Raw genomic sequence first — 27,764 nt, forward strand, 5'->3', positions numbered from 1 at the left:
ACTTAAAACGCGCATGAAACAAATTTAAAGGGTAACTGAAATTAATTTTATATTTTTTAAATAAAAAACCCAAAATTAATGACTTATTTAGCATTTTATTAGACTCAAAACAGATATCTATCCATTAGAATGACTATAAACACTCAAAGGTTTTTACCACCTTAATAGACTCTGCTGGATATTTTCCTCTGGAATTTTCCCTCTGAAAACTCTTGCTCCAGAAGTTGATATATATTTTTTTTAATTTTTAAAACGTTTAATGGCTAATTTTTGTTTATATGAATTTTGCACATAAATGCATTTTATCCTCCTTCAACTGCTTACCAAATACAAATGGCATCTGTTGCACATTTTCTCGCTTAAAATATTTTTTCACACAATAATTTTTAATTAATGTTTTTTTTTAATTTATTATTTACAATTTTTTTTTCTTTTTTTTTCTTGAATACTCTGAGGTGTCCACTTTGGAGATTCTTTGCAGAAAGTCCACTTACACTCTCTCTCTCTCTCACAAACAATATTATTATAAAACTGCACAGAAAATCCACGCAAATTGCCAAATGTAGAAAAAACTATCACAAAAAGGAAAATCTTGGTGGAGGATATTTCTTCGCCAGGTGACAAAAGGAAAATCCCTACCATTATTCCACCTTAATTGCTCCCTACGGATACTGTGGATTTCTTCCCAGCTCCTCCTCCTCCTCCTCCTCCTCCGGACTTGCGACTTCCCACTGAACTTCCACCACATCCACCCTGCTCTATGCGTTCCTTCAGACGCCCAATCAACTGCTCAATCTCCGGAATTGTATAGCGCAGATGGAGTGTACACTGTCTAGCCACAACTTCTCCATCCTGAATAAATTTCAGAGCATGTTGGAGGCAATAAGTAATTTCCTCCTCCTCCACTTCCGTCTTTATCAGCGACACAAACAAATTCGCTCGACATAAATCACATTCATTCTCATCAGCAGCATTCTTCTTAGTCTTCGACGCGAACTTTGCAGTGGCAGCTACACCTGCATCCTGGAAATAAAAAAAAAGAGAACCATTTCATTCATTCAAGCCATTCAAGAATGTTTCTCGCTTGTTTCTGAAAAGAAATTCAAAAGATTTTAAGAATTTCAATCAAGTTTCGTTTGGTTTCATGAAACTGAAGAAAATGTTTCACGAAATTAAAGAAAATGTTTCATTCCAGTTCAAACCTTTGAAGTGTGAACATCGTTATTTTTTCAGTGCAAGAAAACTATTGTGGTTTTTGTGTTTAAATTAAGATAAACAATTTTTAATCAGCTTTATATATTAATTAGTGAATTTTTGATCTTTTATAGTTAAATATAGTGTGAATAATTTAAAACATTACAAAAGGCAGTGTAATAAAGAAAGCCCTCCTTAGAGGGCAAAGAAAACTCTGGGGAAAAATGAAATCTCATAAAAAAGGAAAGGAAAAAGTTTCAAATTCATCCCCGAAAAATCACCCCCTACCCAAAGAAGCGCGTAAACCATATTCGAGACAAGAAAAATCGGAAGACATCATGCCGCATAAAAAGACAAAGATATCACCAGAAGACGAAGAGATGAATTTCCAAAAAATTCATGAAGTGATAGGAGTTTCACCAGTGAAGACAATAAACACCCAAAACGAGATGACTCATGAGGATGCAGAAATGGAAATTGCAGCTGAACAAATAACATCTGGAAAAAGGGTTAGCAATGAAAAAAAAACCGAGGCGCCGACAAAAGAACTAAAGTACAAACATACGGATAGAGGTCCATTTGTGATTGTTCTGAGGAAAGAAGACACACCGTACACAGAACTCGCAAAAACCATTTTAAAAATTGTTGGGAAACAAAAAATAGAAAAGATCATAAAAATGGATGAAAACAGCATCAAGGCAACCCTCAAAGACCCCGAATCGGCCAATAAAATCCTAAAAGATACTGGAATAGCAAGACTGCAGAAAATCCAAGTATCAGTCCCAGCGATGTATCTTACATCAATTGGGGTAATTGACGATGTGTCAACAGAACACTCAGATGAAGAATTATTCGACTCACTAGAAGCTGATGAAGTCATCACCAAAATTGAGAGGATCTCAAAATGGGATGAAACAAAGAAGGAAGCATCACCCACAAACAAGATAAAAATTTTTTTCCGATGTTTCACTCTCCCGAAGGAAGTGAAACTATTTATGATACCCTATAAAGTGCGCTTCTTTTTCCAAAAACCTACTTTTTGTTCCAACTGTCTCAGCTATGGTCATTTTAAAAAAATATGCAAAAAAAATGAAAAGAAATGCCAAATATGCACCAAAAACGAAACTCCCAATCACGAATGTTCGACGTTCTGTAAGTTCTGCCAAACTGGGGACCACAGAACGAATGATATCACCTGCGTTGAGAGGAAAAAACAATATAAAATCAAGGAAATAATGGTGAAGCAGAAGAAAACATACAGGGAGGCTTTAGAGGAACTCAACAATGGAGGAGATTTTCCAAGACTACCAAAAACTGATTTTTCAACCGAATACTCTCAAATTAGAGATTTATCTGTTAAGAATGCTGGTCTCATTGAGGCACTAGACAAAATCAAGGACTTAGTGCGCGAAATCTGCACTAACGTCACATCGGAGGAGAGTTACAAAAATGAGGTATTAGTGATTAGTAGATTGAGAGACATTTTAAAACACAACCAAAAAATCTTTGTTTAAATGATCAAATTAACTCAAATTAATATTAGAAGTTTGAAAAGAAACAAAGAAGAACTTTTATATTATGTTAATGATATTAAAAGTGATATCATATTATTAAGTGAAACTTTTACAAAAAAAGATGAAATAGTTAAAATACCAGGTTTTAAACTATTTTTAAACAGTAGACTTGTTGGATGGGGCGGTGTGGGAATTGCAATTAGAAATCAGTTAGATGCAAATGCATGCATACAAAACTCATTTCAATATAATGCCATCGAAGTTGTAGAAGTTAAACTAAGAACGAAAGATAAAACCTACAATGTAATATCTTGTTACATCCCACCTGATTCAAATAACGAAATAGTTAAACAAGACTTTCAAAAATTAATAGATACATATAACAATAAAGAAAATGTCATTATAGGTGGAGACTTAAATGGTCACCATGAAATGTGGGAAGATAATTCAAAGAATGATAGTAGAGGAATAATTTTAGCAGATATTATTACTGAATCAAATCTTAATTGTTTGAACAATGGATCTCACACTTACGTTAATATACATAAAAATTATAGTTCAGCAATTGATATAACATGCGTTTCCCAAGATCTAATCACTAATACGAGTTGGTTAGTCGATAATTCACATTTAATTTCTGATCATTATGCGATTTCTATAGATATTCACAGTAATGACACCACTTATCACAATAGTATCAAACAGAAAATAAATCATAAAGGTATTGAAAGTCAGTTACAAGAAATTAATTTTGAACATAATCCCAATCTACAAGAAATAGAGAATTGCCTTAAAACTATTATCCAGCAAAATACAGTAAATATTAATATACAAAACAACAAATATATCCCGAAAATCTGGTGGAATGAATACCTCACAAATCTTTGGAAAATCAAAAGAGCTAAATTAAGGATATATAGAAGAACAAAAAATCTCTTCACGCTGATTGAACTCAAAAAAATAACATGTAAATTAAAAATAGAAATAAGAAAAGCTAAAATGAAAGCCTGGATAGAATTTCTAAACAGTATAAATCCAAATCATGATATAAAAACTATCTGGAATAAAGTAAATAAGTTCAATACCAAAAAATATAAGGGGAATAATAGTATCTTAAATAATGAAGAAATGGGTAAAAAATTCTTATCGAATAATTATGTAGACGAAGATGAACTTATTTTTCCCATCGAAAAAGTAGAGATTAATTATGACTTCTGCCAACTGCAAGAAATAGACCTCATAATAAAAAATAGCAATAAATCAGCTCCAGGTATAAACAAAATTTCCAATAATATTTTAAAAATGCTACCTCCAAATCTTTTAAGAAATCTCGTTAACAGTTTTAATGAAGTATGGAAAAGACAAGCACTCCCAAAAGACTGGAAAGAAATAAAAATCATAGGCATTCCGAAACCCAACAAAGACCCATCTAATATAGAAAACTATAGACCAATCTCATTAATAAATAACATTGCTAAATTGTTTCACACTATTCTAAAACAAAAATTAGAGAAAATATTAGAAGAGAATAATTTAATTCATAAGAATGTTTACGGTTTCCGTAAAAATAAAAACATAACAGATTACATAATTAAACTAATTGAAATAGTACAATCTAACAAAAGGAATAATAAAAAAACCATGATTATTATAACAGATCTAAACAAAGCATTTGACAGAGTAAACGTTTTCATCCTAATTGAAATATTGAAGGACATGAATATTCCTATTGAAATAAGAGAGTGGATCAAACAATTTTTAGTTAACAGAAAAGTCACTTTAGAATCAAATGATTACAGTTTAACAGTTAATACAAGTGCAGGCCTCCCCCAAGGGTCAAAACTAAGCCCAACTCTTTTCAATATTTATACATCAAATTTACATAAATTAAATGGAGAGCATTGTGAGATCATGCAATTTGCAGATGACATTAGCTTAATTATCTCAGGAAATACGTCACAAGAACTATTTTTTAATGCCAATACAATTCTTAGTAAATTCAATGAAGCCATTAACAGATTGAGACTGAAATTAACTCTTTCGCGTCATTAGGGTCATATATGACCCGGGGAAAAAACAATTTTTTTTGACTATTTACATTAATTGAAATCTATCGGTTTGTGCACGACATCATAATAGAAAGATGTAAGATTCTTGGCTAATTTTCTCAAGACTCCAGATATTCAGGAAAAGAAAATATTTGAGATCAAACATCACTAATTTCGAACTTTGTGAAATGACTTTTCTTTTTCAAAATTTTTTATATTAATTTATTTTTTTCAGCAAAAAGTTCTTTAGAAACACAAAATAGAATATCCAAAGATTGTATATTTCATATTTTGATATAATAAACTACTCTCAATTTTCCAGAAAAGCGTGTAGAATTTTCCGGGTCATATATGACCCTATGGTCCCCAAGGGTAACAGTGTTTTCGTCCCAAATCTATAGCGAAATGTAGTTGGGACATTGTTTTTCTTCGTGAAATGCAGGTGGGACATCTTGCTCCTGGACATTTCATCTTATATCTGATGAATTATAACATATTTTGCAATATTTTAGAGTATTCTGCAAGCATCTGATATTGTGCAATTGTATTGTGTGTGAATAAATATGTGGATAAGTTTATTTTTGCCAAATACCACTCAAAATATTGTGACAGTGACTGTTCAAGGGATTTCCAGGAAGATTCCTTGAACACCAGGAGTACAGTGTTCATCAAGACAATCCAGTTTGCCATGGTTTTAGCCAAATTAACAACTTTAAGCAAAAAAAAACTCTTAGACAGCCCGTGATATAGATTTTGAAAATGGTAAATACACTTCCCTTGAGGACAACAGGGTCATATATGACCCGGGGTTTTTCCGAGTTTTCACGCAATGGAAAATTTTTATCCTCTCAGAACTATTATATTTGATCATAAAGCATAAGGAAAAACTCAATTTTACATGAATTCATCTGCTGAATAAAAGTGGGACGCGAAAGAGTTAAATCCTGAAAAATGTTCCTTTATGATATTTGATAATAGCCGTACACATAATAATCAAAATGTAGTTTTAAATTATGTAAGTTTAGAAAGAGTTAAAAAGCAAAAAATTTTAGGAATAATAGTTGATGATAGATTAAGGTTTACTGCACATATAAGACAAGTGAAAGAAAACTGTAAAACTTATATAAATATGTTAAAAATCTTCTGTAAATACCATGGAGGAGCTCATCCTAAAACTCTACTCAACGTTTATAACGCCCTAGTTAAATCTAGAATTTTATTTGGAGTACCAGCATTTTTCAACAAGGACCAAGACTGGATAAAAAATCCTTTTCAAGTGATCGCCAACCAAGCACTGAGAGGAATTATGGGATACACCAAATCAACTCCAATTAACGCTATTTTAGCAGATTCAGGCGAATTACCAATCCAAATGGAAATGGAATCAACAACTGCCAAGTACATCGCAAAAAAGATATCCTTGGGACAAAGAATACCCAACTTACCGCAAATTAAACAAATTAAAAACGTACATAATTATCTCGAAGACATTGCTATAGTAACAAAAGAACAAAATATGCCAGTTAACCTTAAAATCAACAAAAGTTTAATAAGAGGCTGTGCTAATAAAAGACAATTAAATAATGTAATATTAAAACAAAGTGCACTAGAAACTATCAACCATTTTAAAGACTATGAAAGCATTTATACGGACGGTTCTCTAGCCAATGGCAAAAGAGGCCTAAGTATATTCTTTAAAAATAGTGGAGAGATTTATAAAGCAAAAATTAATCAAAAAGTGTCAATTAAAGAAGTCGAATTAGTGGCAATTTATTTAGCAATAAAATTCAGTGTAACTATGAAAAAATCCAAAATAATAATATACAGTGACTCTAAAAGCGCATGTGAAAGCTTAATAAACAAAAGTAATAAATTTTACGAAAATAAAATAAAAAATCTTGTAAGTGAAAATAATATCTATGTGATTATACAATGGCTGCCAGGCCATATAGGAATAGAAGGAAATGAAATAGCAGATAGAGAAGCAAAAAAAGCGTTAGACGAAGGAGAAGAAACAAACATTAAAATAACGTTTAAAGAAAGTCATAAAATAAGAAAAGATACAATGTGGGACATATGGAAAGAAAAATGGACAGCAATAAGTGAAATTAAAGGAAAATTTAACTATGAAGTGAGAAAAGGTTTGCTACTCTGAAAGAAATAATTTGCAAAAGGGTGTAAAAGGGTGCAAAAATCGATTAATTTTGGAGATTAATTTAGAATTAAACGAAAAATTTGCAATTGGGTGCAAAAATTTGCAATTTAGCAAATATTTGCCAATTATTGCCTCCCTTTGTAATTTTTTGCAAATTTTTGCCTCCGAATGAGCACTATAGTAGCGCCATCTGTGGTGAAACACTACAAATAGAATTTGGCATTCTTGTCTGCCGCATTAACACAAAATCGACGTACACATACTCTCAATGAAAATGTTAATTGCACTTTTCAATTTTCACTCCACTACCACCGTAGACACTTTTTTTCAGAAACTATTCACTTTATCTATTATTTACCTAATTTATTAGCAAATTTTGCCCATTTTTGCGCATTTAAACACTCACATTTGCAAGAATTTTTGTCGTCGGACTATTACTGAATGAACCATCCAACATGTCAAAAATTTTTGCATTGGGATGCAACCTCGCGAACAAATCCTTCAAATATTTCACTATTTAGGTCTTTTCGTCACGAAATATTTGTCACACAACACTCCATAGACCTGAGCAAACTTCTGAACCACAAAATTTCATTTTCCCAAAAAAATGTTTGTCAATTTTCCTGCAAAACACTGCTCAATTTTCACCTTATTTCGGTCGGCACCGTGTTTTTGTGAATCACAACACAAATCTCTAACGTAGGAGCTTTTCCTCCCATTTTCCACTATTATATTTATTGAGAAAACACGCGAAAACTATCACCACTTTGCGAATTAACTGCACTGTGAATTATTATTTTGTCTGCCATTTGACAATTCTGTGAGCGACACTGGAACTGGAAGCCACTGGAAATTGCTTATTTTGCCGCGTGCAAAATGGCAAACTTTTGCATCCTTTTGCATCCTTTTGCAAAACAAAGTTTATTGAATTCGAATTGACCAAAAAATCGATTGAAATTAATCGATTTTTGCAAAAAAGTTGATTGGAGCCAGGGTTACTACCCTTTTTGGTTAATTACATGGAGTAGGTGTTCTCCTTTTGCATCCTTTTGCAAATTATTTTTTTCAGAGTAGAACCAAAACCGTGGTTTAGTGAAATAAACTTATCAACAAAAGAAATTAAAACTTTATCAAGAATCCGAACTGGACATTGCTTTGACAAAAAATTCCTCAACCTAATGAAAATAGAACAAACTAATTTATGCGAAAATTGCAATGAAGTAGAAGATATAAACCATTTAATAATCAAATGTGAAAAATATAAAACGATAAGAGATAACTATATCTCAATTAAAAAAGAAAAAGAAGACATCAAAAAAATACTAAATCCTATTAACCATAAAACCTATAAAGACATTTGTGCGTTTGTAACAAGTATCAAAGCTTCCATATAAACCAGTAAATAGTTGAACAGTTGAACAGTTAATATTCATGTGAATTCAAATGTTAACAAAAAGATCCTGATAAACTCACAAGGGTTGCTTATTTCGACTTATCCTTAGGTCTGTAGCAACCCTGTAGAAAAAGATTTACAATGATCTTTAATCCATTGGCAACACACAGAAAACATTGATTAAAAAATATATATATAAAATGGATATCATGGATGATATCATGATCATCAACATCAACATTATAGCAGCGAAGACACACTGAAGAATTCAACACACATCAACAATTCAACGAACTCAAGTGGCTATATGGACCTTTGCTGAGTCTGACAGCCGTACAAATTAAAAGAAGAAGAAGAAGAAGAAGAAAGAAAATGTTTCATGAAATTAAAGAAAATATTTCATGAAACACAGGGCCGTACTCAGGACTCCCAATTTCTTGAATTTATTGAAATTCGCATATTTTAACCCTAATATAATTTCTAATTTCTTCATTCAAGCTTGTGAAAACCTTAAATGAATTATTATTATTATATTAAATATTCAATAATTAAATTATAAAAATGTAGGGGAAGTGTGCCAAATTTCAGACAGCTTCTAATTTCGGCCATTTTGAGTGTAATTTCGTCAATGGAAATAAATTAATTAAAATTATGTATGTAATCTTCGAATAGTCATTGAATTCATTTTGCTTTTAAATATATATTCACTGTAGGATGTATTAACACGAAGATCGTTAAATTTTAGTCATAATTTGAATTTAAATTGCGTTGTAAACTCAGTGTGGAAAGAATCTTACAAAAAATGTGACAGATTGATTGTGTTTCTAGCAGTCTTGTGAATAGTGAATCAATCTTTAAATTTCGGGTGAAATTTCCCCGCTGGATCCTGTATTTCGCGTAAAAAAGGTATATACTTTGTGAACGTCTCTCCGGTGAGGTAGTGTTGCCTATTCCGGCAACATCTTGCTTTCCTAAATTTCTTATTCATTTTATGTTTTTTTTCAATATCTGAGTTCTACAATGTCCAGAGAAAAAAACCATCGCTTCTATGAAAAAGATGATATGGAAAAGGCATTGGAAGAGTTCAGGAAGGGCAAATTGCTACGGGAATCTGCGCGTAAATTTGAGATGCTACTCTTCAGGTCTTCAGGACAAATTACACAGAAGATCTCAGGGTTTGTGGGTCATATAAACGTATTAAAGTAAATATTAAACTCGTTCCGTTTGACGTTTTGAAATTTTCTATCCGTTGCGTCACAAAAGGTGGCCGGCATTACACTCAAAGAAGCCGGATATATGCAACTATGCCGAAATTTTGCACACTTACCCTACTGCACAAATAAGATTAAAATTCATATTTTTCTGCTTTGCGCGTCAGAAATGTTCCAAAAAAATATAATTTTTTGGACATTATTTTTGTGGCGCTGTCACACTTTTTCAATTTAATGAAATTCAATTTATTGAAACTTTATTAATTATTACTCTGGCGCATCTTTTAAGTTAAGAAAAAATCATTAAGTCAAAATTCACATTACTTTCTTTCTTAAAAACCTGACATATGTCTGCCCTACTCTTTCGTACTGTTCTTCTTCTTCTTTTGAACATCACACGAAATCAAATTAAGTTCAGTCCTATTTTGAGAAAGAAAGAGACGAGAATTTTGATTTCATGAAATTATACCGAGCTAAAAGGTTTACCAGACGCTTTACTCTTTCAAAGAAAAATTCAGATATAATTATAGCTTTCTGTCAAATTAAAGTAAATTTTCATTATAAATTTATATTTTAAAGATATAGACAATTTACATCTGATTTCTGTTTGAAAGAGTAAGAAGTAAAATTTCAATCTATTGAATTTCACTTCATTGAAAGGTGTACGAACGCCATTACCTAATATTCAATAGAAATTGAATTTGGAATTGGCAATTGAAATTGCAATTTCAATTTTCGATTGAATCCATTAATCCTTTAAACCTTTAAACCGGTGTCCCACTCGTTCTTACGGCGTTATCACACTTGCACATTAAAATTTTAATGTGATTCACATTAATTGTCGCTTGTGAGCGTCCAAATATGTTATTTGTGTCTTTGAGTCACTTAATATTTGGGGTTTTTCTATTTATTGATAAAGAAGTAGGCTTGGCCTGCAAAAGTAAGTTTAAATTTACCTAAAGCATAAATATTTTTCACATTAAAAAATTAAAGAGAAAATCGCAGTAATTTTTCGCATTAATGCTATAAATCAATTTATATCAAATTTTGCGGGCCAAGTCTACCTTTTTATCAACAAATAGATCAAATTTTGAATATAAAATGATTCAAACACACAAATTACACATTTGGACTCTCACCAGCGACAATTAATGTGAATCATATTAAAATTTTAATGTGTAAGTGTGATAACTGATAACACCGTTAGAGGATTAAAGATGACCATCTGCATATAAGCCCAGATATGCTTAAGGGAGCTGAGATTATTTATCTCCTTTTATTTTTTATTCCCTTACTCCTTTTTTTCTTTATTCCCTCCTTATTCATATAAATATTCATCTTTATAATATTTAGCCCGGCCAATAAAGGATACTTTTGCTAATTAAGGCAAGATCTGTCAAGGTTTCTAAGTTTGACAATTCAACTCTCCTTGCCGCGGGGTTTAAAAGTTTAAAGAAATTTGACACTTTAGTAATAAAAAAAGACATAATACAGTAGGAAGTACAGTAAAATGGGGTAATTTGGAATCATTTCTAATTTGGAATTTTGAGATTTTCTCACTGTTTCAGAAAGGCAAATAGAAAAAGTAGACAGCGAAGAAGTTCTAGCCTTCCACTCAAGAACACATCTCTCTTTCTTTTTATTTGCCCATCTAAGTCTTACAAATTCAGAAGTGGGATTGAATGATATGATTACGAAGCGATTACGGCGCTCGTTCACATCATATAATTTCTTGAAAAATTGAACTTATGCAAATTTCTAGAATAAACTTAATATAAACTCGTTACTTTATATTTCATGCAATTAGTCTAGAAATTTCATAGGAGTATGATTACTTTTCGAAAATCTGTCACTCTTCTGCTAAAAATTTCTGTTCAAAGTGACACATGTCAAAATCAAATTCTAACGGATATAATCTTACCTTCAATTCCTGTCGCAATGTCGCTTCCTTCTTGCAGACATCTTGCAGGATTGGTAGAATCTGTGCTAGTGTCTCAGCATTGCTTCTCTGGTCAGAAGCCATTGCAAAGACCAACTGTTCCAAGGAGAACATTGTAGGTTCACAGCTCTCCTGGATGTCCTGCAAATCACAAAGAAAACCACATAAAAAATATTTTTCCTGAAGAAAATACCCCTTTACTTACTTTGAAGTCTTGATGGGAGGAGTCCAACCACTTATGCGTGGCAAAGTAGACACTCTCAGAGATAACGTAGCCCGTTGCAATACTTGAAGTATAGGCCCGCGGGAAGACCACGACAAATTGGCCAGGCTGCTGTTCAGTACGACACAACGATACTCCCTTGTCTGTTAGCATATGAGGAGGCACCATTGCAGTGTCACATGGCAGCCAGATAGTCTTATTTTGACAATGTGTGGGTACCAGAGATGTCAGAGCTGTCCGGAAATTGGCACTTTGCTCATCCGGAACACCATACCTTCGATTTGAAAGGAATATAAGTACTTATTCATCCTAGAGGCCCTAAAACTTCTGAACATACCAAACTTTGGGAGCTCCTGTATGCAGATACTCAATCCATGGTAATCCATGAGGATCTCTGTACCAACAGCATGCGCTAAAGAGCATGCCCACATGCAGAGTGGGCACTGTGACACCCATAACGGGTCCCAGAGATCTCAGGATCGAGCCACTATTGTTAGTCAGTACTTTCAGGTTCCACGGATGTCTGGCACAGGGGGATGCCTTGGTTTTGGCTCCCGGAGCCGGAAACCCGTATCCCCATCCTGACGAATCAATGGAACCCGAATGCACACATACATGACTATCGCGCACGGCTACATGTCGCCAAAATTCCGCCTCAACATCAGACGGAGTCGGTTCAGTATTCTTAAACCACAGAGCCATTGTATTCCGAGCAATTCTAAAGAATGCATTCAAGGGCATACTTCGTCCCTTTTCAATGCACTCCATTGCTCCATCGGCCTCATCATCACTCTCATCCTCATCTTCATCTTCATTATCCCCATCTGGCTCACGCTGTGGAGCAGTAGTCACACATCTATGATGTAAGAATATTTAATGTTATCCAAGTGTCTTCTGGATAATTTGGGATAAACCTGGATAATTTTTAGGATTATCCCAATTCTAAAGTTCAAATTTTTGTGCGAAATAGGCTAGTAAATTTTAATCACAATAAAGAAATCTTAGAATATTTCGAAACATATGTATGAAGGATAAAAATGTATTTGGATAATCATGTTATCCAAATGTACGTTAATAATGCTCAGTCAGTTTTAAGAAAATTTGCTAGTCCTTTTTAATAATAGTAAAGTCACAGTCGGAATATGAATTCTGTGATAAGCATTATTTTGAAAATTGGGTTTTGATAATACTATTTTATCCAAACTCGGATAAAAGAGTAAGTATATAGTAATGAATCTGAAAATGCATTTATATAACAGTTTCTTTGTCTAAATTTTTCACACTTCAAGGAAGTACATATCACTTTCAATTTAAAAATAAATCTCATCACAAGTTATCCAAGATAGTGAAAACTATTCACGGATAAACACTTTCTAGGCAGGAAATGAAATTTATGAGCATTATCTTCATTTTGTGCAATAAAAATGTTATCCAACTTATCCAAAGTATTCTAAATATTCTGGATAAAGATGATTCTGCATTTTCACTATTTTCCTGAAATTATGAAGCAATTCCTACTAAATTGAAATGATTTTTTTTGACTTACCTGTCAGCATTCCGCCTGGCCTTTGCCTCTCTCTTGGCCCAATCAGCTTCCACTTCGTCAAATAACTTTTGTCTCTCTGCCGGTGATAGTGTATCATATGGCAGGAGATATTTGCAATAGATATCATCTAATTTTGTCACTCTATCTTGAGCTGACTTTGGGATACACATCTCCTCAGCCACTCGAGCCCACTTCTTCTTCTCGATCACCTCCTTGAGTCCCCCAAGCTCCTGAACTGTGTGATATAGCCTAGGCAGATCCACCTCCATACCCCCAATCCACGGTGGATGGGTCAATGTGATGCTTTGTGTAGCCAAATACTTTTTAATGGCACTCAATTCCTTAGCACTGGGTCCCCATCGATGGAGCATCTTATGCACATACTGATTGTAAGCTGTAAAACGCATATCATCAGATACTCGACATTCTGGCTTAAAACTGGCCGGTGGAATGATTCTGCAGAGACCAAATCTAGCTGCAATTGGTGCAATACGATCAATAAATTCAATGGGATCTTGAAATTCTTTCTCTGTTGGCGAAAATACCGGAGCTTCAACCATTTGAGCTGTATCATCAGTCCGTGGAAAAGCAGTGTTATTGCTAGGATTTATAGTTCCTTGCCATTCACTGGGTTTCACCTTTCCGGACTTTCTGGATTTCTGCGAAACTAAAGATGAATTGGAATTGACCCTAGTTAAGCTTGAGTGACTCGGAGCTCGAGAAGATGAAGCAGCCGATTGAGCTGGAGGAGGATCCCTAGATACTGAAGCTCGTGATGTTGTAGGTGTCTCTGCAGACTTAAATCTCGGCTGAACAGTTCCAATTGGCACAGATTTCGAACAAATCTCCTTATTTGCCAGCAAACTCTTCATAATATCCTGCTGAGCATTTGCCAGGGATTCGGGAATTGGAGTTGGATTGGTGCCCATTTGGGCCTTTGTCACCAATTTTGCCCTCATTATAACCCTCTGATTGGGGCCATCAGGTCCCTCTGTGCCCAATTTTACGGCTACGCCCTGAATCACCTGATCACCCTTCCCACCCAAATTCCCAGTTCCCTGGAGTGGAATGTAGAAGGTGTGCCCTTCGGAATCAGAGTCATTGCCATCAACTGTGCTCGTTTGCTTCTCATTTGTAGCCCTCGTGGGTGATGTATCAGTATCCAGGCTCACCTAAATCATTATTATTACTGATTAACTTCCAACGACATCTAACTTTAGAAACTTGTGCTTTTGGACTTTGTTCTATCACATTAATATTATATTATTTTTCTTTTACCTTTTTTTCTTGTGCGATGAATCAAAAACTAAAGATTATTATACAGAATGTGAAATAGTCAGAAACAGTTTTGCATACCGAAGAGTATGAAAGGACGAAAAGATACTCTAATATTCAACATATCTTTCATTAATGAAAACTCGATTAAATAATCTGCTAAAGGTTATTATTTAGGGGAGAGTAAGACCATTTGGCCGTGTAAGCACTTTTAGTTATCTAAAAATAAAGTTTCCAATATCGATGTGCTCACAGTGCTCACACTCGAATTTTGATTCTCTAAAGGTGTCTCGGCTAAAAGGTAAACAACTTTGTCTTTCCGTACAGAAGTAGATCTTGAAAAATTCGAAAATCTATTTGAAGATCCAAAAAGAGCCCGATCACAAGTAGATTTTGATTCTCCAATAGTGTCTTGGATGAAAGGTAAATGGAACTCTATTTGCACAAAAAGTCGTTGAAGTTCGAAGAATTCAAATTCAATTTGGAATTTTCATACTAAATTTTCGAACAAGGTGTGGAAAATGTATCAAATACCACACTAAAAAGCTGACAAAAGAGTTACTCAGTGATTATGAAGTGATTAAATACTGGGGCAAGAACAGTAAACGTCGTTGTTCTGTTTTTTCTTCACAACAATATGAAGACCGTCACATTTTGACACTTGAGCACTTCGAAATTCGAACATGATATAACTTCCGCCACCTTGCAAAAGTATTAAGAAGTAAGAAAGTCTCCTTTTTGGATCTTCAAATAGATTTTCGAATTTTTCAAGATCTACTTCTGTACAGAAAGAAAATGTCGTTTATGTTCGAAAAGTTCAAACACAATTTCGAATTTTCATTTTAAAAATTTCGCGTAAGGGTATAAAATTTATAAAAGGCATGAGGGTATAAAATTTATACCCTCACGCGAAATTTTTAAAATGAAAGTTCGAAATTGTGTTTGAACTTTTCGAACATAAACGACATTTTGTACGAAATACACTTTTCGTACAGAAGTAGATCTTGAAAAATTCGAAAATCTATTTGAAGATCCAAAAAAGAGACTTTCTTACTTCTTAATACTTTCGCAAGGTGGCGGAAGTTACATCCTGTTCGAATTTCGAAATGCTCAAGTGTCAAAATGTGACGGTCCTCACATTTTGTGTGGAAAAAAAACAGAACAACGACGTTTACTGTTTTTGCCCGTCATATCATATGAGTTCGAAAATGCAATTAATTGAATCTTTAATGAAATCCCTTTACTTGATGAATTTATGAAAATACAGTACGTCTTGGTTGATTTGCTTAACAAAATTCATTGTTATTTGAATTGTCAAAAATCTCAAATATGTGACTTCTGACAATGCCACGTGAGCTGAAATGGCAATGTCACGGCTACAGAATCGCATTTTCGAAAAAGCTCTCCTGAGATTCGAACCCAATTTGTCATATGACATTGCCAGAGCGTTACAGAATTCCCCTCCTGGAGAGAAACAGTTGTGACAGGAACCAATACTAAGAGATGTTGACTATGCAGAAGCACATGAAAGCAATCATGTACTAAAAAAATACTTTTCCCCTAAAATTTTTTTCTACATCGTTCTTCTGGCTTTTCTGTGTAAATTTTTACGCAAGATTTTACAAGAGAAATTAATGCAAATTTCACAATTATGTCAAGACGCCTAAGTTTGCCTTAACATGCGGCCAATTCTATTAGATTATCAGACTCCGAACTGAATTAAAAATCTTAAAGCTCCTCCAATTCAACTGTGAGAAGAAGCAGAAAAGGCAAACTGGAAAAAAGTGTGCTGTATCGAACAACTCATATAGGAAGTTTTATTGCCTGAAAGTGTCTTGGCTTAAAAGGTAAAGAACTGACCTATTCATTCGATGTTCGAAAAATTCAAATTGATTTTCGAATACATGCACTAGAAATTTATTTAAAAAAATCAGATTTCACTCGAATCGTATAGAATTTTGAACATTTAAGGCAGGAAAATGTTTATTTATGGTATAATTTGAATCTTTCTCCTTATCTTGAGATATGTCGAATTTCGAAATTTTCAGCAACTTGCTTTTTATACATTTTTATAATCATATTTTAGTGTTTTCGTTATTTTGATTATAATTACGTTAAGCCGTCTCTCGGCTTAAGTCGTAAATGTGTTTAGGACACTTCAAAAATAAAAAAAAAATAAAATATAAAAAAAAAATGTTTTCACACTCACCTGGACAGCGATGGAGGCGGATTTGTTATTTTCCTCCGGACTCAAGGTCAGTGAAACCTGCGATTGTTCCTTTGGGATCTCTTTGAGAGTCTCCTTGGGAGTTTGCGTGATAACCGGAGAAGGTTTTTGGAATGATGTTTCTGCATCCTTTTTCACACTTTCCTTACTCTTCTCTAAATTCTGAGCATCATCAGCGCGGGAATTATTGGATTCCCGACGTGTGTGTCGCCTGAAGGGAGTCGCTACAGGAATTGCATCATCTTCCTTGTCAAAGGAATACACCGAATGCTCATTTTCCGGCGAAAAAGCCCCAAATGTGTTGACAACTTGCTTAGTTTTGCTAGTTTCTGGGACTTTTGGGCTATAGAGAGGTGTCTTCCGATTGTAAATAGGCTTCCGATCAGCCGGTTTGGGATTGGGAACTGCAGTTGATTTGCTTGATTTTGCAGATTTAGGAGTGGATTTTGCCTTTGCAGGAGTTACTGGCGTCTTGAGAGGAGGAGTGGGAACTTTCTTGCTCTCAATCTCTTTTACTGGACGTATGGGAGTCGTCTTTGCGCGCACTGGACCACCATCTTTCTTATCTTCCAGTTTAATTGATGAAAAATTCAAAGGTTCCTTGGATGTTGTTTCCTCTTTTGGAGTAGTCGAAAACACTGGTGTTGCCTTCAATGTTGGTCCCTTGGTAGCCGATGTTGACTTCCCTGTGGTCGATGAACTACTTCTCTCCTCCTTAACCTTCCCACCCAACTTCATTCCCTGCCCCGAAGATGTACTTTCATCAGCCAAGTCGCGATACGGTGACGATGTCAACAGGTAAGATATTGGCTTCGGAGGCGTCATTAAATCCTCATCGGAGAGATCATCGTGAATCTCTTCCTGATGAGGTGCTTTGCTACACTCAATCAACCACTTCTGGATTTGCTCATGCGACATATTCACCTGCAAAAGACAAAGTGAGGATTAGAACATCTGCTGCAATATTGCATCATCGCACAACACATCCCAATGTGTCCCAATTGCTGTCACCGACAACACTCCCGGAGAGGATAATTTTCGAGGGAAAAAAAATAAAAGAAATGGCAACATTTTAGTAATACAATTTTATTCAAAATCATTTCAACAAAACAATTATAAAATTATAAATGATCTTTCAAAGTTAAACAAAACATAAAGAAAAAAAAATATTTTTTAAAATAAAAATAAAATATTGCAATATTTGATTAAAATAGTAGTAATTTTTTTTATATATAGAATCTCCTAAAACAAAATATCACAATTTTGAAGAAAAAAAAATAGAAATAAATTTTGGATATTCTGCCTCTAAGTTCTAAATTCTAATTTTGATATAATTTCTATTCAATCGCAATTTTTGAAATACTTTTTCATAATAAAATACTTCTTATTTAATTTTTTTTCGAAAAATTCTGCAAATTCAAAGAGGAGATTCTAAGAAAAAAAAATAGTTTCATTTAAAAGAAATTTTCCTTGGAATACAGATCTTTTTTTAAAACGATTTTTTTAATTAAAAATACCCGACCGATTATTTTCTCAATTATCTTCCCAATGAGCTCGATCACAAGTAGATTTTGATTCTCCAATAGTGTCTTGGATGAAAGGTAAATGGAACTTTATTTGCACAAAAAGTCGTTGAAGTTCGAAGAATTCAAATTCAATTTCGAATTTTCATACAAAATTTTCGAACAAGTTGGGGAAAATTTATCAAATATCACACGAAAAAGCTCGCAAAAGTGTTACTCAGTGATTATGGAGTGATTAAATACTGGAGCGAGAACAGTAAACGTCGTTGTTCTGTTTTATTCCTCACAACAATATGAAGACCGTCACATTTTGACACTTGAGCACTTCGAAATTCGAACAGGATGTAACTTCCGCCACCTTGCGAAAGTATCAAGAAGTAAGAAAGTCTCTTTTTTGGATCTTCAAATAAATTTTCGAATTTTTTAAGATCTACTTCTGTACGGAAGGAATAGGTCTTTCTTACTTCAAGTTTCGTTAATAATTTTAATTATGATCTGTTATAAGATAACGAACGTTCACGCACGCATGATTTTAGAAGCAATTAATAAGAATAAAAATATGCTGCTTGAATTGAACTTGCCTCTTCCACTCGTAATATATAATTTTTGGTCTGATTCATCAACAAAGAGCAAAATATTTGGATTAAAAATTTTCAGATAAATAGTGTTGCATTGGATCTCCTGGATTTAGAATAAAGCTATCCAAATAATTACAATTTCCCATATACTTCGGGAGAGAAACACAATAAGACACTTGTAAACCGATATTGAGCCGGATATTTGTCTGGCTTTTGTATTCTAATTTGTATTCTAATCAAAATAATGATTAGAATTAAATTTAAATCAGTCTCCCACTAACTAAGCAGTTTGTCGACTTACGTTGTAAATGTGTCCAGCACTTAACGTGCTCCAAAACTCTATTTTACATCACAAGAAACCGAGAACGACTAAGTAAACCCCTATCTATTAGGCAAATCCTCGACTTACTGGATTGTGATCTAAGGTAGCTCTAAGGCTTTTCAGTATCACGGAATCAAATTTGCAAAATTCGTTAAAAAATTAAATATCATATTTGTATAAGTGAATACTCCCAAAACACCCTTCCAACGATTTCATTTTTTTTTATATTGTCCGATTCAAAACCAATTTGAACTATGATACACAGAATACCTCAAAGTCCAGTCAAAATTGCTTAAAAAGTCAATATCTCTAATTATCACATAGAAAATAAAGCGTATTAGGGGAAGATAGACAAGGTTAGTAGATCTTCAAACGATGCAAATTCACTCTTTGTTTGCAAAGAGCTAGCTTGCCTTTTCTCATCTCGTCTCACGAGGTTTATAATTCTCTAACTTATGCAAAGAACATGATGAACTAGTTCTTTGCAAACAAAGAAGGTTTGAAGGTTCACTGCGTGCGAACCATGCTTAATTTCCCCTATATTCAGCCAGAACACCCTTGGCACCATATTGCAATGGAGTTTGAATTAATTTTGGACCTATTTCGATTTTTTTCAATTAAATATTAACTTCAGAGGACGAGACTATATAATTCATAGACACTATAGAAATCTTTGTCCACTGTAGTAGTTGGTCGACATAACTCCAAGTACCCAGCGAGCACCAAATGCTAACCGATTGCAATTCAGCTGAAAACATATTTATTTTCAGCTGAATTCTGCTAACCTTGAAACAAAATTGGCGATTCAGTGCCATTTTCATATATTTGGTTAGCACTTTTTGTTCGACAACTGCTGATAAGTCAGCAAATTTTTGCTAGTCGATTCAGCAAAAATATGCTGAAAACGCTACTTTTTTCAGCTAAGTGTGCTCGCTGGGTAGTTTGCACATGAAAAATCAGTGTTTACAACTACCCCATTTTTGCTACTGCCCCAGTTTCGCCTATATAAAACTCAGATGCCGAGCTTAACTGTTGAGCATTATTCTTGGATGCATTATTATTAATTCGCTTTATTCACGTTGCTATGGGATACGAAAATTTCTATCTAGGGGAGACCGGGGCAGAAATAGCCACGCATGGTATTAGACAGTGGGATGTTATACGTTGTCTTAGAATGAATATTAAAGAAACTACTATTATAAAATTACACTCCCTTCCTATTTATTGAAGTATTATATGCAGTCTAGGCTAATTCTGCCCCGGTCTCCCCTACTATCCATAGTAGAGTGATACGTGACAATCCACGAGATCCATTTTAATTGGCGATTGACCAGTCACAACTGAATATATACCCATGAACAATACCAATTATTTCGGGCAACGCAAAATTTTAGCTGAAATTCTTTACTCTGCTTAAGATTCATTAATCCGAGACACACTTCCCTTCTAAGCAGAGATGTAAAATTAGTTTATTAATACAGTAATCAGTAAAAGAGAAATTAAATAGAACTTTGCGGAACGCTCGAATGTCTAAATTTTATGCTGGGGTGACATGATGACATCTTTTCGATATTATCGACTGTCGATTCTGAAAAAATTAAACGATAGCTGTACTTTTTACAGCTAATATAAATATTTACTAGCAGTCACATTTTACCAAGAATGTCGCAATAAATGGCCTACCAATAGGTAAAAAATCATCATTCACTTAATATACGAGATACAGATTTATCGATTCGATAGTATCGAAAAGTTATCATTCGACCCCAGGACTTCTTGTAATTAATGTAGATATTTATCGACAGTCACATTCTTCTACGAATGTCACAATGAAAGGCCCAACAATGCGTAAAAAGTCGACATTCACTTAATCTAACAGGTATAGATTTATCGATACTATCGATTCGATAGTATCGAAAAGTCATCGTTACACCCCCGTTCTAGGTATCGTAAATCAATACATTACCAAATGCAAAGGTACCTAAAGCAATTCATCCGAGATAGATATAGATATAGATAGAAATAGAATCATCCGAGAATATTTAGCCTATCAAATTTGTTTAGGTAGGGGAAAGTGCCCATGCTTGATACCATGGAAAGCTTCGTAATGACTAAATTTTCTATGTTTCACAATATATATGTGACTCATCGCAACCATATTTTAAAAACTATGGGAAAGTGGCCAGTTTTTAAAATATATTGCGGAGTCACATTTATTGAGAAACACTGGAAAATTTTAGTCATTACGAAGCTTCCAATGGTAACAAGCATGGCCACTTTCCCCTAACGGATATTTATGAAAAGGACCTCTAATCGATGATTCTAATGTGCTGGATACACCTACGGCTTAAGCTGAGAGACGGCTTAATATAATTATAATCCATCAAATGATTTAACTACATTCCCATCAGTTTATCCCATCAGAATATTTATCTTGATGCTCCTCTTTTCGTGCCTTTCCTGAGACTGCCTCATTCAACCCCCTCTTTTCCCATTAGCGCCTTCTCTCGGCTTAGTGTTCAGAGGGGAGACTCAAAGTTCCCACAAAATAACGGTTTTTATTTGGCCCATAATATCGACTACTATGAATTTCTTTTACCTGATTCTTTACTGCTAAATTTTACAGACTAAATCTTCTCTAAAGGTGTCTACACATTGGGAGCAATTTTCTTCAAAAATTGCGTTTTTGACAGAAATTTGACGTTTCCCCCTACAACGCTGCAGGGAATTTCCTTCAAAAAAGCAATTTTTGATAAAAATTGCTCCCAATGTGTAGAGGCCATAAGATTAGCCGGAGTATATAATATTTGGGGCTTCACGAAACCAACATTCACGGCTAATTCTACCCTTGACCAAATCTTCCTCGATTTCCCCTATAGTATTTTTATTTTTAATTCAAATGATCCCAACCTAAGAACTAATAAAATCTTTTCAGTTTTGTGGAAGAATCTGTGCCATTTGTTCTCATATCTCTTCAGAATTCCGAAATTTGAATTCTACTAGAGAGAACCTGTGAATTTTTTTTTATAAGAAGGAGCTGCTATGAGGCAGTTTCGTGCATTCTTTACTTTCGAAATATTATATAAAATTTTGAAATAAGAATGTAAACTACGGGAAATGTGCTACATTCAAAACAGCTCAATTAAGTTAGCTTGAGTAAACTTCAGTTTCGTGAAAGTGTCCCATCCTCCCTTACTTTACCTCTTTCTTTCAATTTAGTCAAATTAGAATCTTTTCTTCCCCCACCCAAATAGGGGAAGTGTGCCAAATTTCGGCTAGCTTCTAATTTCGGCCACATTGAGTGTAATTTCGGCCATGCAAATAAATTAATTAAAGTTATGTATGTAATCTTCGAATAGTCAATGAATTCATTTTGCTTTCAAATATTTATTCATTTTAGGCTGTATTAACACAAAGACAGTTAAATTATAGGTATAATTTGAATTTAAATTGTGTTGTAAAAACTCAGTGTGGAAAGAGTCTTACAAAAAATGTGACAGATCGATTGTGTTTCTAGCAGTCTTACGATTTGTGGTGAAGTGCAGAAGGTATTCCTTCGGTTTTTTTCATGAAATTTGATTAGTTTTCATTAAAGATTGTTTCTGTTTATGTTAATAGTGAATCAATCTTTAAATTTTAGGTAAAATTTCCCAGCTGGATCCTGTATTTCGCGTAAAAATGTATATACATTGTGAGCGTCTCTCCGGTGAGGTAGTGTTGCCTATTCCGGCAACATCTTTTGCTTTCCTAAATTTCTTATTCACTTTATGTTTTTTTTCAATTTCTGAGTTCTACAATGTACAGAAAAAACCCCGCTTCTATGAAAAAGATAATGTGGAAAAGGCCTTGGAAGAGTTCAGGAAGGGCAAATTGCTACGGGAATCTGCGCGTAAATTTAAGATGCTACTCTTCAGCTCTTCAGGACAAATTACACGGAAGATCTCAGGGCTTGTGGGTCATATAAACATATTAAACTAAATATTAAACTCGTTCCGTTTGACGTTTTGAAATTTTCTATCTGTTCCGTCACAAAAGGTGGTCAGTAAAAAAGTGGCCGGTATTTCACACAAAGTGGCCGGAATACTACCCAAAGCAATGTCCATTTTTTTTATTAATTTTTCAATAATTTAGGAAGTGATTAAAAGAAAACAAAGAAGATAAACTAGTTTTCAAGGTTCCACACAACCTTCCCGAAAAGGAAGTAACAAAAAATATCAATATGAATTAAAAATATATCATTTCAAACTTAGGACTTCGGTGCTTACATGTAACTAATGCCGAAATTTGGTACACTTACCCTAAAGGAATAAATCTCCTATTAAAATATCTTAATTGGATGGTTCTTTGATTCACGAGAACTCATAACAAAACGAAAGAAAATGACAAAAATTCCCCACGCCTGACAAAATTTGCCCCAGCTGTTTTGAGAATTTCCACAAAATCATCTTTTGGAAAATGGCTCGGAAAAGAACTTCGGCAAAGTTGTAGAGCGGTAAATTTCTCATAAGAATATACTAAATAGAAATCATTCAGATTCTCTGATAATTTGTGAAAAAATAAAATATCCGTTTTGACAAATTTTGCCCCAGTCTCCCCTAATTTCTAAACGGGATTTTATGCCTAGCGCACAATAACTTTTGTTTGTAAACATGTTTTCAAAATTTTCTATGAGAGTGAGGGAGATGACTAGATCTAGATCTCACTCACTCTCATTGAAATGTCAAAAACATGTTTACTATATAAAAGTTATTGTGCGTTGAGCATTATTCAGGACATTTTCTTCTTGAAGGTAAAATGGGTAAAATAAATAAAACGGGAAATCTGTTTTTCGTAAAAGATCTGCAAAATATTAAAAAAAAAGATATATTCCAAGGAAATTTCTCTGATTTTAGAAAAAAACAATGACCCTCCCCGTAAAGATGTTGTGGGCAAAAGAAGGATTCTTAGGCGAATGAGTGTGAAAGCACTACCTTTGATTTGCGTCGCTCGCGATTGGCGCCTGAATCCCCCAGAAGAGCCTCCGTGGGCACAGCCGGTCCCAGTGGTGGCTTATGAACCGATCCACACTTTCCCAGGGTGCACTTGGTGTCCTGAGGTCCGGAACTCTGGGCCAGACTCACACTGGCAATCCCAAAAATCTTTCCTGATTCCTCCTTGCTCGGCAACGGATTCATCAGGCTGGCTATAGCCTGAGGAGATGTCTTGCTGGTACCCTGAGCACTAGCCAAACTAGCTGTAATGGCCTTTTTGGGTGGAAGTGGATCAAATTTCCTCGAATCCTGATCCAGTGTCTTCTGAATCAACTGCACCTCCTGCTTCGGCTTAAGCAGTGTCAGGGGCTTCACGAAGCTCTGATCCAAATCCGATACGGTCGTCGTTTTGGTGACATCCGGTGTAACAGGAAGGGATTTGGCCGGTGATGCTGGAGACTTGAATGTTGTGAAGGAGAGATTGAGGATGTCATCAGTTGTGTCATTTTTCGGAGAAATCTTTGGGATTTCACATTCAGGAATTGGCGATGGTTGATCTTCGGGCAAAAGTGTAACTCTTGTGGGTGAAAAAACTGCTAGATCTTCTTCCTTGAACAACTGTTTCTTCTTCTCCGGACTGGGACGTTTCTTTTTGACAATCTTCACGGCCAGAGGTTCCTCATCGGAATCCGAGAAACTCTTTTCCAATTCCTTGACAGCCGTTGGTGATTTTTTAGCTGGATTTTTGGTCCCTTTGGCCTCAGGACGCTTCCTCTTTTCAGCCGGATTTGGAGTGTCTTCCGGACGTTGCGGTGGCGGTGGTGGTGGTGGCTTCCGGACTGGAGATACTTTTTCTGGCGATTGCGATTTATTCTTCCCAACATTCTGCTTCAATTCATTCTCCATCTGTTCAGTTTTCCGGACATTCGGCAATTCCGGATAACTGTCCAGGGATTCATTGGCCTCATCATCGGATTCCTTGAGATTCAGCTTCCTCCCAATCAATTCCATGTAGATTGTGGCAGCCTCCTTGGTCTTTCGTGTAGGTCTTGTAGCTTTGGTGTCATTTTCACTGCCTTCCGTGGCTGTCTGAGAAAGATTTTCCAATTCCTTCTTGGAAATCTTATTTTTAGCCGGCTTCACCACCTTTTCCGACACCTGACTCTCTTCTTCACTCTCTGGCGGTGGCTTTTCCACTTTCTTCTCCACCTTCTTACGCTTCTCAGGGACCTTCTTAGCTTGAGTCTTCTTGGGCGGTAACTCCTTCTTGACTAGATCCTTGGGCTTTTTTGCATCCTCCTTGGTCACTTTGGGCTGCTTTCCCTTCTTAGTGGGCTTTTCCAGTGAATTCACCAGAGGTTTCTCGTCATCCGACGAAAAATCATCCTCCTCCTGACCAGCAGCTTCTTCATCGTCACTCTTAACCTCTTTGATAGCCATTGAGGGATTCCTAATGACCATTTGTCTGGTGACTCTTGCACTCTTCACCTCCTGATCCTTCTGTTCAGCCAATTTCTTCTCAACTATCTCCTTCTTCACAATCACCTTAACATCCATCAATTTCATCCCATTTGAATCCTTCTGACTCCCTGAACTCCTCGTCGAAATCTTCCTCTTTCCCGCATTTCCTTTAATCTCTTCCTTTTTCTCAGCCTTCTCGGCCTTTTCTGCCTTGTCAGCCTTTTCCGCCTTGTCAGCTTTTTCCTCATTTTCATCTTCCTTCGGAGGATTCTTCGTCACATTGGATCTTGTTCTAATTGACGATGACATTGCTGGAAAACCTCCTTTGGACTTCAATTTAGCCACTCTCTGATCATGATACTTCTTCCTCAGAGCCTCCACTGTCTTTTGCTTCTTATCCGGCACCTGCTCAGCCCTTTTGCGCACGCCAAATGGAATAAAATCAGGCTTTGTCGAAGTCTCCGTCACCTTCTTACCCTTCTTTCCACCATCATCCTTACTGGTGGAGGTTCCAGCCTCCACATCCTTCACCACAGTCTCAGTCGAACTGCCCTGAGTAGCCGGGGTCGCAGCTGTTTTACCCTTTGTGAGAATCTCCAATTGCTGTGACAGAATTGGAGTCCGGGAATAGCACAAATACGTCACAAAGTCCGCTGCGCGGGGTTTTTTGGCCATTATCGGCTCTGGGGGTGTTTCCGGAACAGCAGGGGCATCTTTGCCGGGAGCCGTTCCGGGTGGAGGGGTGGCCAGGGAAAAAGATGACGAAGTATTGCCCTGTCCTTGAGCAAATTTCCGCTGTGCATGAACCTTTGTTCTGCAAAAGAAACAACCATTTTATTTTTTTTTCGTGTTACTTTTGGCAACACTGAGAAAAAAACACCTCCTCCCACCCAATGAAAATTGACCACAATGCCCAAAATTTCACCAAAATAAAAAAATCTACCAATTTATTAAAACCGCGAAAAGCGATTTTCCCAAAGCTCTCCCCTGTTTCAACCACCTACTGCGATTTCTAAAAGAAAACAATTTTTCTCAGTGTGCTGAAACTCCCCGGAAAATGACATTTGTTTTATCAATATGGCGCGCGCGACTCGCCTCTTTTGTTCCGACCACCGCAATTCCGCGCCCTGTTGCCCCATATGAGCCCCAATTTTGTACCATTACGCACCTTTTGGGTGTCTCTGAGGGCGACTTGGGTGCCGCTGTGTCCTTCCTCTTTCTCTTGGCGTCCTTGGAGATGACCATTTTTTTTTCTGCAGTTTTCACGCCAAATCGCCGCTCACCGTGGAATCCACGAAGGATCTGCAAGCACCACGGAAAAAGCACTCTTAGGATCGCAAATACTTGATTTCGCGGCACAAAAACTAGTTAATATCACAAAGTACTCACTTGGGCATAGATTGGGTGCCTTTTGGCACAGCACAAAACACTTTTAACTCGATTTTTCTCACTTTTTCGCAGACCGACGGTCCGCCATCAAGCCGATATTCCACTCGCGGTTCAACTACCCATCAAAGAAAGTCAAACAATTTCCCTAAGAAATACGTGGACAAAATCGACGTGGCATCGTATGTCGCGGTCGACGATATCTTCACCAAATTATAAAGGAAATTTATTTATTATATTTTAGTAAAATATGGTCATTAAAACTTGAATTTAATAATTAAATATTGAAAACGAGATTAACAATTCTCTAGTTCTTAAAAACAATGAAATTTTATTTGTAGGTTAAGTGACTGCGAAGTTTAGATTTAACCTATTCAGTTAATGTTACTAAAAATACTTGACTTAATAGATAGAATGTTCATATATTTTGGAAATAATTTCTTACAGATTAATATAGATAACTTTTTTGAAAATATTTTTTTTATCTACAGTAGACTCTCTCAAATTCGGGAATTTGGAACCGAAATTTCATCTAAAGTAGAGAGAAATTCGGGTGACAAACTTTTTGATTTTTTATCCATCTGCATACACATATTGAGTTTACACACTCTTAATATCGTAAATTGCATGAAAATCCCTTAATAATGCAAAATTACATCAAAGCTGAGACAAACCATGCTAAATTTGAGCACATTTGATTCATTTGATAATTACAGTAGACTCTCTCTCAATCGGGAATATGGGGCAAAATGTCATCCGGTTTAGCGATAGAATTGAGCGTCAAAGCCTTTGTAAATTC

The 27,764-nt window shown here is 35.3% G+C and overlaps 1 protein-coding gene across 1 annotated transcript; it reads right to left on the reverse strand.

The window, feature by feature from the left end:
- Positions 1 to 79: 79 nt before the first annotated feature.
- LOC129801877 (protein Jumonji) lies at positions 80 to 27,096 on the reverse strand. The gene is made up of 9 exons (XM_055847280.1): positions 26,969 to 27,096; positions 26,748 to 26,881; positions 24,119 to 26,393; positions 16,708 to 17,649; positions 13,224 to 14,395; positions 12,015 to 12,533; positions 11,660 to 11,951; positions 11,437 to 11,595; positions 80 to 1,023 (listed from the first exon to the last, which is right to left on the reverse strand). The coding sequence occupies exons 2-9, from the start codon at positions 26,822 to 26,824 to the stop codon at positions 652 to 654; spliced, it is 5,808 nt and encodes a 1,935-aa protein (XP_055703255.1). The 5' UTR covers positions 26,825 to 26,881; positions 26,969 to 27,096; the 3' UTR covers positions 80 to 651.
- Positions 27,097 to 27,764: the final 668 nt, after the last annotated feature.

Source organism: Phlebotomus papatasi, chromosome 2 (genome assembly GCF_024763615.1).
Source record: "Phlebotomus papatasi isolate M1 chromosome 2, Ppap_2.1, whole genome shotgun sequence".
NCBI classification, from domain to species: domain Eukaryota; kingdom Metazoa; phylum Arthropoda; class Insecta; order Diptera; family Psychodidae; genus Phlebotomus; species Phlebotomus papatasi.